We start from the raw sequence: 16,179 nt of genomic DNA, 5'->3' as shown, positions 1-16,179 counted from the left end.
TCTGTCTCTGGCTCCCCTGTCCCTCCTATTCCTGCCTCTGAAGAACTGGTCTCAGCCCGAGACTGTGCCTGAGTCCTTTTCTCCTTGCTCTGTCCCTGAGGCCTCGAGTCCTCCCTTGAGGGGCCTCCTAGTCCCCGTAGCGAATGGCTGCTACATGGACCGAGTCCTTTTCAGCTGCTGTGAGCGTTTGCCTCAGGATAGGCATTACCTCCCTCCAGGTGAGAGCAAAACCCACCAGGTGAGAGGAGCCCAGACGACAGCTCCTCTCTGTATTTATCAGGGTCACCTGTGTAGCTTCCCAGATCCATCTGGACCAGCTTCAGGTCTTGGAATGAAGAGGGCTTCTACACCTTAGCGAATTTCCCTATTATGGAAAGAGTTCATGCTATGAAAATTATGTAGGCAGGCAGGCAGATAAGGGAGGCCCCTCCCAAGAAACAGCAATAAATTTCCTAGGAAGTCATAGTCCTGAAGCTGGGAAAGCCAACCTTACAGAAAACAGGAACTAAGACCTGATAAGACCCCTCACCTGGTCACCTGGTGCCAGCAACAGACACAGAAAAAGCTGGAAGCCCCCCCCACACACACACACACCTCCCCACACACACACTCATCCTCCCTCTAGGGACTATCCTCCTTCCCTGTCTGGTGCACAATTGGGGTTGGGTGGACTGCCACGGTTGCCTCTCTTGCCGGTTCCATGGGCCCAACATGTCAGTATAACAGCTGCAAATGCAGCAGAGCATGTCCACATAGTCGGGAAAGACAGGCTGTGAGGGATGTAGATGACAATAGGCTGGACCAGCACAGAACATGAGTCTGGATCCTCACTGTCCACACTGCCTGCCTCCTCCCACTCATGTTGTCCACAAGCCTTTGGCTCACTGTGGTTCCAGAGAACACAAAGATGAAGAATAGTGACTCAGCATAGATGGGAGCAGGAGGGTCTGTGGTTGACAACCTAACATCCTCTAGAGGGGTAAGAACAATTAATGCTGGGAACTCGGATCTTCCTCCTATGATGTTGATGCTTTCACTGTCTTTATTCTAAACTAGTATGGGGAAACTCCTATAGGCAGTGCTGGGATGAGGGTGGGGACATGGCTATCCCTGAACAGAAGATCTGGGGTCCTAGTGATGCCTGGGCTTGTGTTGGACACTGCCTGATGCACACTCCATGGGGGGACACTCAGGATGGGGCCTCACTGTGACCCACATCTGGATGTACTAGGGGCCCTGATATGGGGGTGCTAGTGGAAATGAGGCTTGTGGGGAGGACCAGGAAGTGGTGTTGGGGGCTGTGTAGACAGTCATAGGGCAGCAGGGAGGCTATGGGGCATGTAGGTAGTCTTTGAGGAGGCGGTGTAGATGGTATTGGGCTGACAGCAGTGAGATCTGTAAAGAGAAGGATAGTGTAGACCCTTCCCCTGTAGAGCCAGTGTAGACAGGGCAGGATATAAAGGTGTGTATGGAGTCAGGTCTCAGCAGTGAGTGTAAACGATACAGGGAACAGTGAGAACTGCCCTAGCTATGGCTGAGACCACAGTGTACACAGTGGATAGTACTTTGTGGCCCAGGGGCCAGTGTGGAGAAGTGGCTTTTAACTATTTTGCACCTACGGACAGTGAAAATAGAAATATTTTATCAACTGCTAAAGAAGAACTTAAAAAACATTATTTAATAAGTATTTAGTGCGGACGGGGGCGGGTTGAGTCTCCCTTCCCACCCCAAACAGCACCCTGGCAGTCAAAAACCTCCAGAACCTAGCCGCAGCCATGCTTAAGGCCACTCTCCACAAGCTGGGATGAGCCTCACCTATAAGGGAACCTGCAGAAAAACCCAGGTATACAGGACCCGTGACTGAGATCTCCAAGACTTCTCGGATCGGGACTGGACCTCCTCCCCCCAGCTCCCCAGTAGCTTGGCAGTCACATCCACAAACTGCCCCCTGGGCGCCATATAATCTTAGCGGGTAGGGCGTTTGCCTTGCACGCTGCTGACCCGGGTTTGATTCCTCCATCCCTCCTGGAGAGTCTGGCAAGCTACCGAGAATATCTAGTCCTCATGGCAGAGCCTGGCAAGCTACCCATGGTGTATTCGATATGCCAAAAACAGTAACAAGTCTCACAGTGTAGACGTTACTGGTGCCCACTTGAGCAAATCGGTGAATAACGGGATGACAGTGGCAGTGACCAATATCCAGAGACTATGAAATAAAGCTCCATAAGAGAGCAATGCAGAATGGAAGAGAGCAACATAGAACGTCCTGGAGCCATCCTTCAGCCTCAGGACCTCTTACACTCTAGTCCACTGATTTGTAGCACACATTTGTTTGGGTTTTAACATAAATGCTCTTAATTTTTATATAAGGTCTTAAATGGCTCTAGGATGAAATACAACAATCTGCACACACTTTCCTCTTATGGTGGTGGGAAGGTGCATGGTGGTGGGATTGGTGTTTGAACATTATTTGTAATGAAATAATGTGAACAACTTTATAAAAAATAAAATTTAAAAAAATTAAGTTTTGTGTATTTGTTCTCAATCTCTTATCATAATGAAAACTCTATATTTATTTAGCTTAAAAATAAACAGAAATCAAGCATAAAACAAATGCTACTGACAAGTCCAAGTGAATTTTCCTGTAGTCCAGCAGGAAATTCCTGTGGATTGGCATCAGTCTGTGGACAGGGGATGGGAAGTGCTGGTGGAGATGCTGGAAAAGGCGCCAGAATGGGCTGGGAGCTGAACACGGGGGTGGTGTGGGAAGCTGGATGTCAGTGTGGGCAGCCTGGGACAGAGAGCAGCTGAGGCAGTGTGTGTGGACTCTGCTGAAGGAGCAGGTGTAGACAGTGTGGGAGTTCATGTGGGAGACGGCAGTTGGGGAGGCAATGGGGGAGCAGGAATATTTGTGACCTGAGAAATTGGAGGAGAGGCCCATGGCAACAGAGGAGATGGGCATTCCCTTCCTGTCTCCCTACCCGCTTGGGGTCCTAGCTGTCACACCCATGACCTGCCTCCATGCGCCATCTCAGTACATCAACGGCCTTGATCCAGAGACTCCCAAATGAATCTCGAAATGGATCAGCTCCATACAGAGATGTGTCTGGACCCCACCATTTACAATTAGAATTTCAGAAGCATGTGGCCACAAAAGCGGCCGCATGACCTCTCATAATATTCATAATAAGCAATAGAAAATAAATTATCTAGCATCTGTCCCTGGCAAGCAGGCTTTAATGGTGGTGAGAAATTTTAAGCAAACCACAGCCGCTTTGCTGCTGAACGACCGGGATTCAGAGCCAGCTATATTACTTGGGGTCCCAGCGAGTGCTTGTAGCCATGTCTCCAGACTGTGAACTAAGCTTCTGCTCCATGCTGCTCCAGGAAGGGAAATGATGTAATTTCCAACTTAAATCTCCCTGGACTTAATTACTAAAGTACAGAAATCCTAAACCTTTATATCTCTTCATTCTCATCAGTGGAAAACTAATTATCAAATGTTTCCTTGTCAATAGGGCTGTATTCTTGGGGGATAAACTCCAACAAGAATAGTGAGTTCTGTGTTGAAACTCCAACAACAATAGTGAGTTTTGTGTTGAAATATGGAATGTAATCAAGGTAAAGAGAAAAGGAAGTGAAATTTATCAGTTATGCAGCGGGTGGGGGATAGGGGGTGGGTGGTATACTGTTTTTTTTTCTTTTTTCTTTTTTTGGTGGTGGAATATGGGCACTGGTGAAAGGACTGGTGTTTGAGCATTGTATAACTGAGACATAAGCCTGAGAACTTTGTATCTTTCCACATGGTGATTCAATAAAATAAATTTAAAAAAATTTTAAGCAAACCATAATGCTCAAAAGTAGAGAGATGGGGGAAATTATCTGCCATAGAGGCAAGGGAGGGATGTGGGATACCGGGGACACTGGTGATGAAAAATGTGCACTAGTTGAGGGATGGGTGTTCATGTTTGTATGACTGAAACTCAAACATGAAAGCTTTGTAACTGTATCTCACGATGATACAATAAAAAAAAAAAAGAAGTTGGAGGAGGCAGTGAAGGACTGTGGTGGTGGTGGCCCAGGTATAGACAAGGGTTGGTGTGATGGGGGTGTTGGTGCCCAGGTGTAGACAACAAGGGTGGCTGTGCTGGTGTTGGTGGTGGGGTTATGGCGGCACTGCTGTCAAGGTGTTGGAGGCAGGAACTGAGTATGCGCATCTCAGCTCTCAGGCTTTGTCCTGGATCAACTCAGGGGAGTCTGGGAGCTAATCCAGGTCCCCAATGTGGCTCCAAGTAACTACCCCAGCCGGGGCAAAAACCAAATAAACAAACAGCCATCCCCCCCAAGCACGCAAAAGTCACCAAGATCCTCAGCAAGAACCAGACTATGACCTCTCTCCTGACCCACAACACTGGCCCCATATGCACCCCCAGCCCGACCATTGCTGCTTTACCTCCTTGGGTCTCATCCTGCCCTTCTCTCTCTGAGACCTTCCGCCCCTCCCTACCCGCTAGCCCCGCTCTTCCAGGACCCCAGACTTCGACCACACCCCTCCGGGAAGCCCCGCCCCCTCACACTCACAGAACACCCGGAGCCAGGTTCCTGCGCTCCCCTTCTGGGACGTGCTGATGTAGATCTCACAGGTGTAGTTGGCTTCGTCCCCAGGGCTCAGCTCACGAATGATCAGCGAGGCATCCAGCAGGTCCGCACCCAACCTCGCGGCCTTGAATTCCACACGGTCGGGCTCTGGGATGCTGGGGCCCCGTTCCCAGTGGAATTCAGCCACAATGCTGGGGTCCCCCAGTGGTTCCAGCCATGTCCACCTTATCTGAGTCACCCTCGTGGTTTCAGAGTCCAAAGATTGCAGGTGACAAGGCAGGGTCACGGTGTCACCCAGGAAGCCATGCAACTCAGTGAGCGTCTGCACAACCACCTTCCTGGCCCCTGTGGGGGAAACGATGGAAAGAAGAGAGTCCAGGCTAACGGGCTGCAGATTCTGGGACTCAGGTCAGGATGAGGAGGAACCCGGGTCTGTTCAGCTGGGTGGTCACCTACAAGCTGGGGGATGGAGAGTGGTGGGTGAGGGACAGTTAGCTGGGGAAGGGTAGATGCAGAAAACAGATCCATGTACTGTGGGGTGCATGTGCTTCTCTGGACTGTGACCAGATTTTATATCACTGAGTTTTCTACATTTTAAATTGTGAAAACAATATTGCGATTAAAAAGTTCCATGACCTGGGGCTGGAGCGATAGCACAGCGGGTAGGGCGTTTGCCTTGCACGCGGCCGACCCGGGTTCAAATCCCAGCATCCCATATGGTCCCCTGAGCACCGCCAGGAGTAATTCCTGAGTGCAGAGCCAGGAGTAACCCCTGTGCATCGCCAGGTGTGACCCAAAAAGCAAAAAAAAAAAAAAAAAGTAAAAAAGTTCCATGACCAGAACTAAACAAGCGCTCCAGACTTCTTTTGAATTTATTTTGAATTTGTTTTGAATTTATTTTACTACTGCTCAACTATGGAAGCTTTTCCTGGAGCTCCTCTGTCCTCGGAGAGCCTGGCAAGCTACTGAGAGTATTCCGCCCATACAGTAGAGCCTGCAAGCTACCTGTGACGTGCTCGATATGCCAAAACAGTAACAATAACGGGTCTCATTCCCCTGAACCTGAGAGAGCCCCCAATACGCCATCGGGCTATACTAGCACGCGACAAGGATGAATAGAGACATTACTGGTGCCCGTTTGAGCAAATCGATGAACATGACAGTGATGATGACAGTGATTGTTCAACTATCTTATCTTTAGTTTCTTATTTGGGGATGGTTTCTATGTTACTCAGTGAATTGCTCACTAACAACCCTACTAATAGTCCTATTTTGTAATCGATAGATTGCTTTACTAATTGCTTATCTTTGGTTTCTGTGTGTGGCTTGCCTGCTAACTTATAATGAGAATGAGAAGAAAAAGGGGTTCATTGAAAATCTCTGGAAGTTTTGGGGAGCTGCTCTTCTGTTCAAATTCTGGGCAGAGAGAACAGTCACTAATTACCCTAATAAACAATTCCTGACTTAAACTTTGCCATGTGTGCTTTGCTCCCTCCTCCTATAACACTCTCAGAGGAGGGCAGGCCACCACACACCCAAATGATATCTCAACAGCTGCTCTTTCCCATACTGTCTGTAGGGGTACAGGGGTGGGGCGAGCACTGCAGGGTTGGGAGCCTTCAGAACCTGGAGGTCCCAGCTCAGGAGAAGGAGTCACTTACCATCTCTCGTGGGTGTCCAGAGCAGTAAAAGCAGAGCCGGAAGAAGAGTCAGGCCCAGCAGGGTGGGGGACCCAAACATACCGGGGGCTTCTAGAGGACTGGAGCAGAGTGGCAGGGGGTCCCTTCTGCCCTCATGGTCCTAACATTTTGCCCCATGATTTCCTCTGTGCAGAAACCCAGGGGCAGTTGCTGCTGCAGGAACCAGATGGCTGACTGAAGCTTACACACTGTGGGAGGGACTTTTCACCTGTCCCCAAACATCCGCCCCTTCTGCCCTCTGCTTTCTCCTCTGCTCTGTGGCTGCCCCACAGCTCACCCAAGGGACCCGCCCAGTAGCCTGGAGAGGAAATTGATGCTGGTTCAAGAGAAGAGGTCACTTTCTTTTTTTTTCTTTATTTCAGGGAGTGAGGGAAGATGAGGTGATTGGGATCACATCTGGCTATGCTCAGGGCTTACTCCTGGCTGTGCTCGGGGACAATATGGGATCCCAGTCATGGAAACTTGGCTAGCACTTTGCAGGTGAATCTCCCTAACCACTGGACTCTCTCTCGGGCTCTGAGACCCAGACAATTTCTCACGCTGGCAACTGGAACCAAGAATGACGCCAGGAGCTGGAGCAATAGCACAGCAGGTAGGGTGTTTGCCTTGCACGCGGCCAACCCGGGTTCGATTCCCAGCACCCCATATGGTCCCCTGAGCACCGCCGGGTGTGACCTGAGTGCAGAGTCAGGAGTAACCCCTGTGCATTGCCGGGTGTGACCAAAAATAAAAATAAAAAGAATGACGCCAGTTTTCTTTCTTTGTTTCTCCATCCCTCCCTCACTCCCTCCCTCGCTCCCTCCCTCCCTCCCTTGCTCCCTCCCTCCCTCCCTCTCTTCTTTCTCCATACCCAGCGGTGCTCAGGGATCACTCTGGCAGTGCCCAGGGACTCTGTGTAATAGCGGAGATCGAACCTGATTCAGCCACATGAAGGCAGGCGCCCTTCCTGCTGTGCTGTCTCTCCAGCCCTGAGACTTCCAGTTCTTAGCCACCCACTGATTCTATCAGCAGCCGCAGTCGAGGATCCCCACAGGTGGGGTCCGAGCTCCTTTGAGCAACTTACTTCACCTCCTGGAGTCTCAGTTTTTTTGTCTTTCTCTTTTCTCTTTTCTTTTTCAGGGGAGGTGGGGGCCACACCAGCTGTGCTCAGACGCCCTACTCTCTTCTCTCACTCTCTTTTTCTCTCTCTCTCTTTCTGGCCTCAACACTATAATAACTGGAAGGACTGATGGTTATGAAGCAGCAGGGCAGCAGACAGACAGACAAACAGAAAACAGACAGATCTACAGAGAAACCAAAAGGTAAAGAAGGGAAGGTGGGAGCAATAGTGCAAAAGGCCAAGAACAAGCTTTGGGTGCAGGAGGCCTGAATTCAATCTCAGGCACCACGTGGTTCCTTGAGCACCCCTAGGACTCACCCCCAAGCACTGGCCCAAGCACTGAGCACTCAGCCCTGCCCCGTGTGCCCAGAGGCCAACCAACTAAACAGTAAAGAGGAGAAATGAGGGACTCGGTCTGCACCGTGGGAGACGCCTGGGCTTGTGTTCTGGGGTCCCTCTGGGTGTTGCTTGGGTATCAGGCTGTGGGGTGGAAGCCAGAGGACAGTGAGAGGCGACTGTGAGGTCCAGGCAGGAGGTGGGGGATCCTTCTTGGCGGCAGGCAGAGTTGAGGATTGAAGGGATTGGTTTGATTCTCTGTTCTAGGGTTTTGTTCTGTTTGGCTTTTGCCAAGGTTTATGAGTGGTGTCAGTGGGCCCCAGTGGTGACTTATATAAAGCAGTGAAGAGAAAGACAGCTACTTTCTCCCAATCAGCTCTGCCACCTGGGACCCAGGGTTACTGGGTTCTTGTCTAACCTTGCAGAAAAGAATTTCAGGAGTAGACAAGCAGTGAAGTAAAAACAGATTTTATTTGGAGGTTTTTGAAGGGGCGGAGGAAGAGAAAGTGTGAGAGAATAACGTGCTCAAGAGAGAACCTGGGCTTGTCTAAGAGCAGAGAAATCCCCTAACACACCCCAGCATTAGATAGGAAAGTAGACATCTCAAGAGGGGAGATGCAGGAAACACATGTGCACAGGTGCCACATGTGCTCAGTCATGTGGGCACAAGCAGCATATTTGCTCAGGCAGCATATGCTTGCCCTTCCTTTGTTCAAGGCAGCTTTTATAGAGTTTTACAAACCTGCCCCCACATGGGGCTTCTACCTAGGTAAAAGTCCATTGCTATGAGTGTTGCCAGGGGAGGTCGGGTTGGGAGTGGTCATGGTTCTTTGAAATGCCTTTCATGATAGTACCTTGGAATCAGCTTAACCAAAGAGGTGAAGGTCCTATGCAAAGAAAATTACAAAATACCAATTCAAGAAATAAAAGAGGACAATAGGAAATGGAGACACATCCCCTGCTCATGAATTAGGAGGATTAAAATGATCAAAATAGCAATACTCCCCAAAGCAATCTACAGATTTAATGTTGTCCCTATCAGGATACCTATGACATTTTTTCAAAGAAATAGACAAAACTCTCCTGAAATGCATTTGGAACAATAAACCCTCACGAATAGCTAAAGCAACTCTTGGGAACAAGAAGATGGGTGGCATCACCTTCCCCAACTTCAAACTTTCCTACAAAACAGTAGTAATCAAAACAGCATGGCATTGAACTAGAAAAGACCCGCAGAACAATGGAACAGAGTTGAATATTCTTTCATAGACTCTCAAATATATGATCACTTAATCTTCGATAAAGGAGTAAGAAATGTGAAGTGCAACTAGGAAATCCTCTTCAATAAATGGTGCTGGGAAAACTGGACAGCTACCTGCAAAAAAATAAACTCTGACTTCTGTCTTATGCCAGGCACAAAAGTCAGATCAAAGTGGATTAAAGACTTCACTATTATATCTGAATCTATAAGGTACACGGAGGAAAATGTAGGCAGAACCATCCATGATGTTGAAACTAAAAGTATCTCTAAGGATGAAACACCACTGACCAAGCAAGTTTAAACAAACATCAACAAATGATGCTACATTAAACTAAGAATTTTCTGCACCTCAGAAGAAACAGTGACCAAAATACAGGAAGAGCCTACTGAATGGGAAAGAATATTTACCCAATACGAGACCCAGCAAAACCTCTTTCGGTGTGAGCAACTCCTCGCAGAATGTTCCAGCCTGAGAACTAAGCCTCGGCCCCGTGCCCGCCCAGTATTTCCCAGGAGGTATTTCTCTCTCTCGCCTCTTTCTCTCCGGGGATGAAGGGCGCGGTGGCTGCCATATTAAGATGACCACAGATTGGGTTTTCAAGCCTGCAATTATCTAATATCTGGAAGAAATCTCCCTGGACTTCTTGTTAAAGTACAGAAATTCAAAACCGCGCGACCTTATTTGTCTTCACAGTAGGTCTGAATCTAGTGGGGTACTCCTAACAACAATAGTGAGGTTTGTGTTGAAATATTGAATGTAACCAAAGTAAACAGAATGTAAAATGAAACTTATCAGTTACAAGGTAGGGGGTGGGGGGGCGGGATGGGAGGTGTACTGTGTGGTTTTTTTTTTTTTTTGGTGGTGGTATATGGGCACTGGTGAAGGGATGGTTGTTTCAGCATTGTATAACTGAGACCTAAGCCCGAAAGCATTGTAATCTTCCACACGGTGATTTAATAAAATAAAAAAAAAAGAATATTTACCCAATACCCATCTGATAAGGGGTTAATATCCAGGATATACAAGACACTAGTCAAATTGTACAAGAAAAAATCCACCAACCCCATCAAAAAAATAGGGAGAAGAAATGAAGAGAAACTTCCTTCTAAAAGACATATAGATGGCCACAAGGCACACGAAAAAATGTTCCATATCGTTAATCATCAGGGAGAGGCAAATCAAAACAACAATGAAATATCATCTCATACAACAGAGAGTGGCACACATCAAAAAAGAACAAGAACAAACAGTGCAGGAGCAAATGTCTGCAGGAAATGAAGTGCAGGAAAAAGACTCTCTTTCATTGTTGGTGAGAATGCCAACTGTTCAGCCTTTCTGGAAAACAATATGGACATTCCTTAAAAAGCTAGAAATTGAGCTCCCTTATGACCTCACAATAGCACTTCTGGGAATATATCCCGAGAGTGCAAAAAGCACAGTAGAAATATTATCTGCACCTGCATGTTCATTGTAGCACTGTTCACAAAAGCCAGAATCTGGAAACTACACAAGTGCCCAAGAATAGATGACTGGTTAAAGAAACTTTGCTACATCTACACAATGGAATACTATGCAGTTGTTAGGAAAGATGAAGTCATGAAATTTGCTTATAAGTGGATGGTGATGGAGAGTATCATGCTAAGTAAAATGAGTCAGAAAGAGAGGGACAGACATAGAATGACTGCACTCATTTGTGGAATATAAAATAACGTAGCATGAGACTGACACCCAATGACAGTAGACATAAGAGCCAGGAATATTGCTCCATTGTTGGAAGCCTGCCTCATGATCTGGGGAGAAGGCAGATGGAATAGAGAAGAAATCATTAAGTCAATGATGGTTGGAGGGAATGTTCAGGATGGGAGATGTGTGCTGAAAGTAGATGAAGGACCAGGCATGATAGCCTCTCAGTATCTATATTGCAAACCATAATGCCCAAGAGTAGAGAGAGAGTAGGGGGAAAGTGTCTGCCATAGAGGCAGGAGGAGGGCTGGAATTGGGGAATAATGGGGACATACGTGGTGGAAAATGTGCACTGGTGGAGGGATGGGTGTTCAGTATGACTGAAACTCAAGCATGAAAACTTTGTAACTGTATCTCATGGTGAAGAGAGAGAGAGAGAGAGAGAGAGAGAGGGGCCTTTCCTGGCCTTTAGTATCTGCTGGAGTTTCTGTCAGAGGTGGGTGCAGCCTTCTCTAGGTCTGTTGCTGGCCAGGTGAAAGTCTTATCAGACTTTAGTTCCTGTTTTCTGCAAAGTTGTTTTTACAACTTCAGGCGTCCTGATATTATTTTTTCCCAGGAAACTCATTGCCTTGCCCTTGCCTTGAGGGAGGGCCCATCCCTATATCCCTGCCTGCCTATGTCACTGAGATCATGCTCATTGCTCAGGAGAACCCCAATGGATTTTGCCAAACAAGATGAGAGATACTAATGCATGAAAACTCTGCCTGGACTCAGGCTGGGGCTGTTTCTTGCGCTGAAACATTACTTTTAAGTTCAGCAGCCCCTGTGGATAAAGTCTCTTTAATTAGGCAAACAAGTGTGCTCCAGACCTCTTGGCTACTCTCTCACCCCACAACAGTATACGGCCTGACGTGCTCTCTGCCCAGACGAAATCCAGAGCGGCCGCACACGAATGGCTTCTCTGCTCCTAAAAGACCATTATCCCAGAGGCCCAGTACTTTAGGCTCCCAGCAGCTTCTTACAGAAATGCCTCTAGACTGTGAACTGAGCTACAACCCCATGCTGCCCCGGGAGGGGAAAGGTTTATCTCTCTCTCTCGGCCTTTCCTTTCGGCTGCGGCGGTGGTGGTGGCGGCAGTGACCATGTGGCGACCGCCATCCTATAGAGCCCACTAACCACAGGTATGAGCTTACAGTGATGCGACTTCTGGCAGAAATTTCTCTGGAGTTAATTACTAAAATAGCAGAAATCCAAAACCACGACCTCTTCATTCTCATCAATGGAAAACAAATTATCAAATGATGCCTTTTCAGCAGGTCTGATTGTTGGGGGAAAATTCAAAATAATAGTAGTGAGTTTTCAATTGAATATTCAATATTCAATATTCAAATATTGAATGTGATCAAACTATAGAGAGTAAAGTGAAGATCATTAGCCACACAGGTTGGGGGGATGGGAGGTATACTGGGGTTCTTGATGGTGGAACATGTGCACTGGTGAAGGGATGGGGGTTTGATCATTGTATAACTGAGTCTTAAACCTAAAAGCTTTGTAACTTTTTTCATGGTGATTCAATAAAATAACAATAATAATAATAATAATAATAATAAATGGGGCTGGAGCGATAGCACAGCGGTAGGGCGTTCGCCTTTCACGCGGCTGACCCATGTTTGATTCCTGTGCCCCTCTCAGAGACCCGGCAAGCTAACAAGAGTATCTAGCCCGCACGGCAGAGCCTGGCAAGCTACCCATGGCATATTGAATATGCCAAAGATAGTAACAATAAGTCTCACAATGAGAGACATTACTAGTGCCCGCTCGAACAAATCGATAAGCAACGGGATGACAGTGACAATGACAGTGAATAAATTTAAAAAAACAAATAACAAACAAACAAACAAAAGAACTACTACACTGCCCCATTCCTATGTTTATCTGTAACCTCTTCTCTGTGCTCTGCTTCCCCAGCCAGGACAGCCAATGGCAATGGGAGGACAAAGGAAGAAAGGAGGGCCAGGCTGGTTGGAGATCAGTTGCAGTTTATTCCAGTTTCATCTCCATTCTCCTCCCGATTCTCCTCAATCCTTCTCTTTCTGATTTTCCTTGATTCTCCCTGATTATCTTCGATTACCCTCTTAGATTCTCTCTTGATTCTTTTCCTACCCACTCTTATATCCCAGATCATGAGGAGTTGGGGTAACAATTACACATAGGTGTGGTCATACAATCAACAGATGTAAAGTCCTTTCCTCAGGGGAAGCTTCTCCTAGAACAAATTCTCATGCAGCCAGATGACCCGCCTCCTTGAATGGTGGTGGGAATATCCAAGCAAAATATAATGCCCCAAACTATAGAGAGAGTATCTGAACAATTGTCTGCCATAGAGGCAGGGTAAGGACTGAAATGGAAAATGAGGGGATAATGGGGATATTGGTGGTGGAAAGTTTGCACTGGTGGAGGGTGGGTGATCGATCATTGTATTGCTGAATATCAAACATACGACTTTTGGCAGAAATCCGTCCAGAATACGCCTTAGATTTCTGACGGCAGACCACCCATGTGGGAATGGGTTTTGTGCCTTGGCCTGTTTCCCCTGGTGACTCGGTTGCTGCCGACATCTTCCAGAAGCCTAGGGACAGCCAGGGGGGGCCCCGCAGTGATGAGGAACTCAGGCCCTTATGGGATGGGGGTGGAGCCGGTCCTTTTCCCCCCAGCCCGCCCCTACGAGACCCCGAATTGTCACCCACGGACGGGCCATCTGGCTGCTGATAGAGCTGCTTATTATTGGCCATGATCCCAGAGATTCAGAAACAAAGCTCGAAACACAAGGGCTTTTAGCAGAAATCCCTCCAGATTTAACTATTAAAACTTCAGAATTTCAAAATCATCATATGCAACTCATAATCAGGAATAGAAAACAAATTGTCTGATGTTGCCTTTTCAGCAGATCTGAGTGTTGGGGTAAAATCTCAAATAATAACGGTGAGTTTGGTGTCAAAATGTTGAATGTAATCAAAATAGAGAGAGTTACATGGAAATCGTCTGCCACACAGGTAGGGGGAGGGTGTGGGATGGGGAAGATACTGGGGGTTTTGGTGGTGGGAAATGTGCACTGGTGAAGGGTGGGGTATTTCATCATTGTATGACCAAGACTTAAACCGAAAACTTTGTAACTTCTCTCACGCTGTTTCAATAAAAATCACTGTCACTGTCATCCTGTTGCTCATCGATTTGCTCAAGAGGGCACCAGTAACGTCTCTATTGTGAGACTTGTTGTTACTGTTTTTGGCATATTGAATATGCCACAGGGAGCTTGCCAGGCTCTGCCTTGAGGGCGGGATACTCTCGGTAGCTTGCCGGGCTCTCCAAGAGGGACTGAGGAATCGAACCCGGGTCGGCTGTGTGCAAGGTGAATGCCCTACCCTTTGTACTATCACTCCAGCCCTCAATAAAAATAAGTAAATTAATTAAAATAAGATGACCCGCCTAGGGGCAAAATACCATCTGTGGGTACATTTCTCCTTTTCTTAGTCCAACAACCATTTAAACATTCATCATAATTCTACTCCTTATTAATATTAGTCATTCTGTATGGACACAGTAAGAGATACATCAATTTTATAGGGTGGCTCTCCTGGAGATATCTCACTATAGATCCCAGACTACAGTGCTCAGGCCAGATTAGTCTTTCCTAACCCTAGCAGGGTCCTAATCTAGTTGTAACTCTTTGGATAATGACAGAATTTGTCCATGACCATGCTCTTAACTTATAATTAAGTATTAGGGCACCTGGCCTGGCCCCCTTTTTAAAAAAAATTTTTATTTTATCACCATGTGGAAAGTTACAAAGTTCTCAGGTTTATGTCTCACTTATACAATATTCAAACACCATCCCTTCACCAGTGCCCATATTCCACCAACAAAATCCCCAGTATATCCCCCGCCCCCCACTCCCAACTGTATAACTGATGAATTTCACTTCATTTTCTCTTTACCTTGATTACGTTCCATATTTCAACACAAAACTCACTATTGTTGTTGGAGTTTTCCCCCAAGAAAAACAGCCCTACTAAGGAAGCATTTGATAATTAGTTTTCCATTAAAAGATTGTATGTTTTCAGTTTTTAAAAAAGGCAGCTAATGCGGCCACGCGATTTGGATGTGTCCCAGTCCCGCATCCCGGAGCCGTGTTAGTTGCTGCTCGGTGTCGCCGGGGCTCCATCTGGAGAGGGTGTGGTGGCTGCACCTCCTCGTCTGGATCCTCGGTGTTGCTGGCTTGCCCAGCCCATTTTGATGCCAGGGTAGCTCACAGCCTACCCTGGGTCTGTCCAGTTCCTCGTCCTGATCCTGCTTTTGGGGTGCTAGGACACTAGGTGTAAGGGCAACTGAGGTTTAAGTCGAGAAAACAGATTCCCAGGTGTGAATGTTATTCGGAGTCAATTAACTCCCAAGTTACAAAAGCATAGCATTAATGGTTTTCCTGTGTCTATACAAAAAGGATATTGCTCTGAATTAACTATGCAAAGGACATAAGGAGAAGAGAAAAGCAGTATTACACTTACACATACAAATCCAGTGTCCTTAGAAGGATCTGACCTTACAAGGCAACAGAGTCTGATTTGGGGATAAAAGTGATTGCCCAGTTGGGAAAGCAGAGCACAGAGAAGAGGTTACAGACAAACAGAGGAATGGGAGTGCCTTGGGAATACTGTGATGGGCGTAACCAAATAAACCTAAACTCCCTGCAATCAGGGCGAAACAACAAAGCAATGTTATCCTACACAGAGTGACAGAGTCCCTGGGACTAGGATTGATGATTTCTAGATGGCTGTAGGGGTAGCCCGAGGGCTATTGATCCTGCCTGTGGGAGCGGCAGGGGTGGGGTGAGCTCTGCACAGGGCTGGGAGCAGGTGGGAGTCGGGTCTGAGCCCAGAAGAAGGGGTCACTTACCAACTCCGGTGGGGGCCCTGGGTGGTAAGAGCAGAGAGAGCAGCAGCAGGGTCCGGCTCAGGTTCAGGCCCAGCAGGGTCCAGGAGGAGGCCATCCTCAACCCTTTGTTTCCACAGCTTCCTCATTGGCTCTGAGCCAGTCGCACAGCTATGTTCCTGACATGCGCAAAGTCTGAGAACGGCAGCCCATGTACACACACATACACAATGTTCTTTGTGGGGGAGGGTGGGAGGGGGTGGTAGGGAACCTGGGGACACTGGTGCGGGGAAATGTGCACTGGTGGAGGGATGGGTGTTGGAACACTGTATGACTGAAACCTAATCATGAACAGCTTTGTAAGGATCTGTCTCAGAATGATTGAATAAAATAAATAAATAAATGAATATGATAAAAAAAATTAAGTGGGGTCCAAGGGGAACTTGAGAGAAAATTTCCTTTTGTTTTGGCTTTTTTATGATTTCAGATTCCCTCCTCCTAATCTCTTCTTCTACTTCCAAGTTCAGGAACTAGGGTGCCGAGGGTCTGGGGGTCTGCGATCTGACCATGTTTG

At 47.2% G+C, this 16,179-nt stretch overlaps 1 protein-coding gene across 1 annotated transcript; it reads right to left on the bottom strand.

Annotated features, from left to right (window-relative positions):
* Positions 1 to 4,510: 4,510 nt before the first annotated feature.
* Positions 4,511 to 15,736, bottom strand: LOC129406853 (poliovirus receptor-like). The gene is made up of 2 exons (XM_055146449.1): positions 15,630 to 15,736; positions 4,511 to 4,944 (listed from the first exon to the last, which is right to left on the bottom strand). Exons 1-2 carry the CDS (start codon positions 15,721 to 15,723, stop codon positions 4,511 to 4,513), a joined length of 528 nt encoding a protein of 175 aa, XP_055002424.1. The 5' UTR covers positions 15,724 to 15,736.
* Between the last annotated feature and the right edge of the window lie 443 nt (positions 15,737 to 16,179).

This window comes from Sorex araneus, chromosome 8 (genome assembly GCF_027595985.1).
Source record: "Sorex araneus isolate mSorAra2 chromosome 8, mSorAra2.pri, whole genome shotgun sequence".
Lineage (NCBI taxonomy): Eukaryota > Metazoa > Chordata > Mammalia > Eulipotyphla > Soricidae > Sorex > Sorex araneus.
The sequence above is the reverse complement of the archived record's forward strand: the minus strand, read 5'-3'. Positions and strand labels throughout refer to the sequence as shown.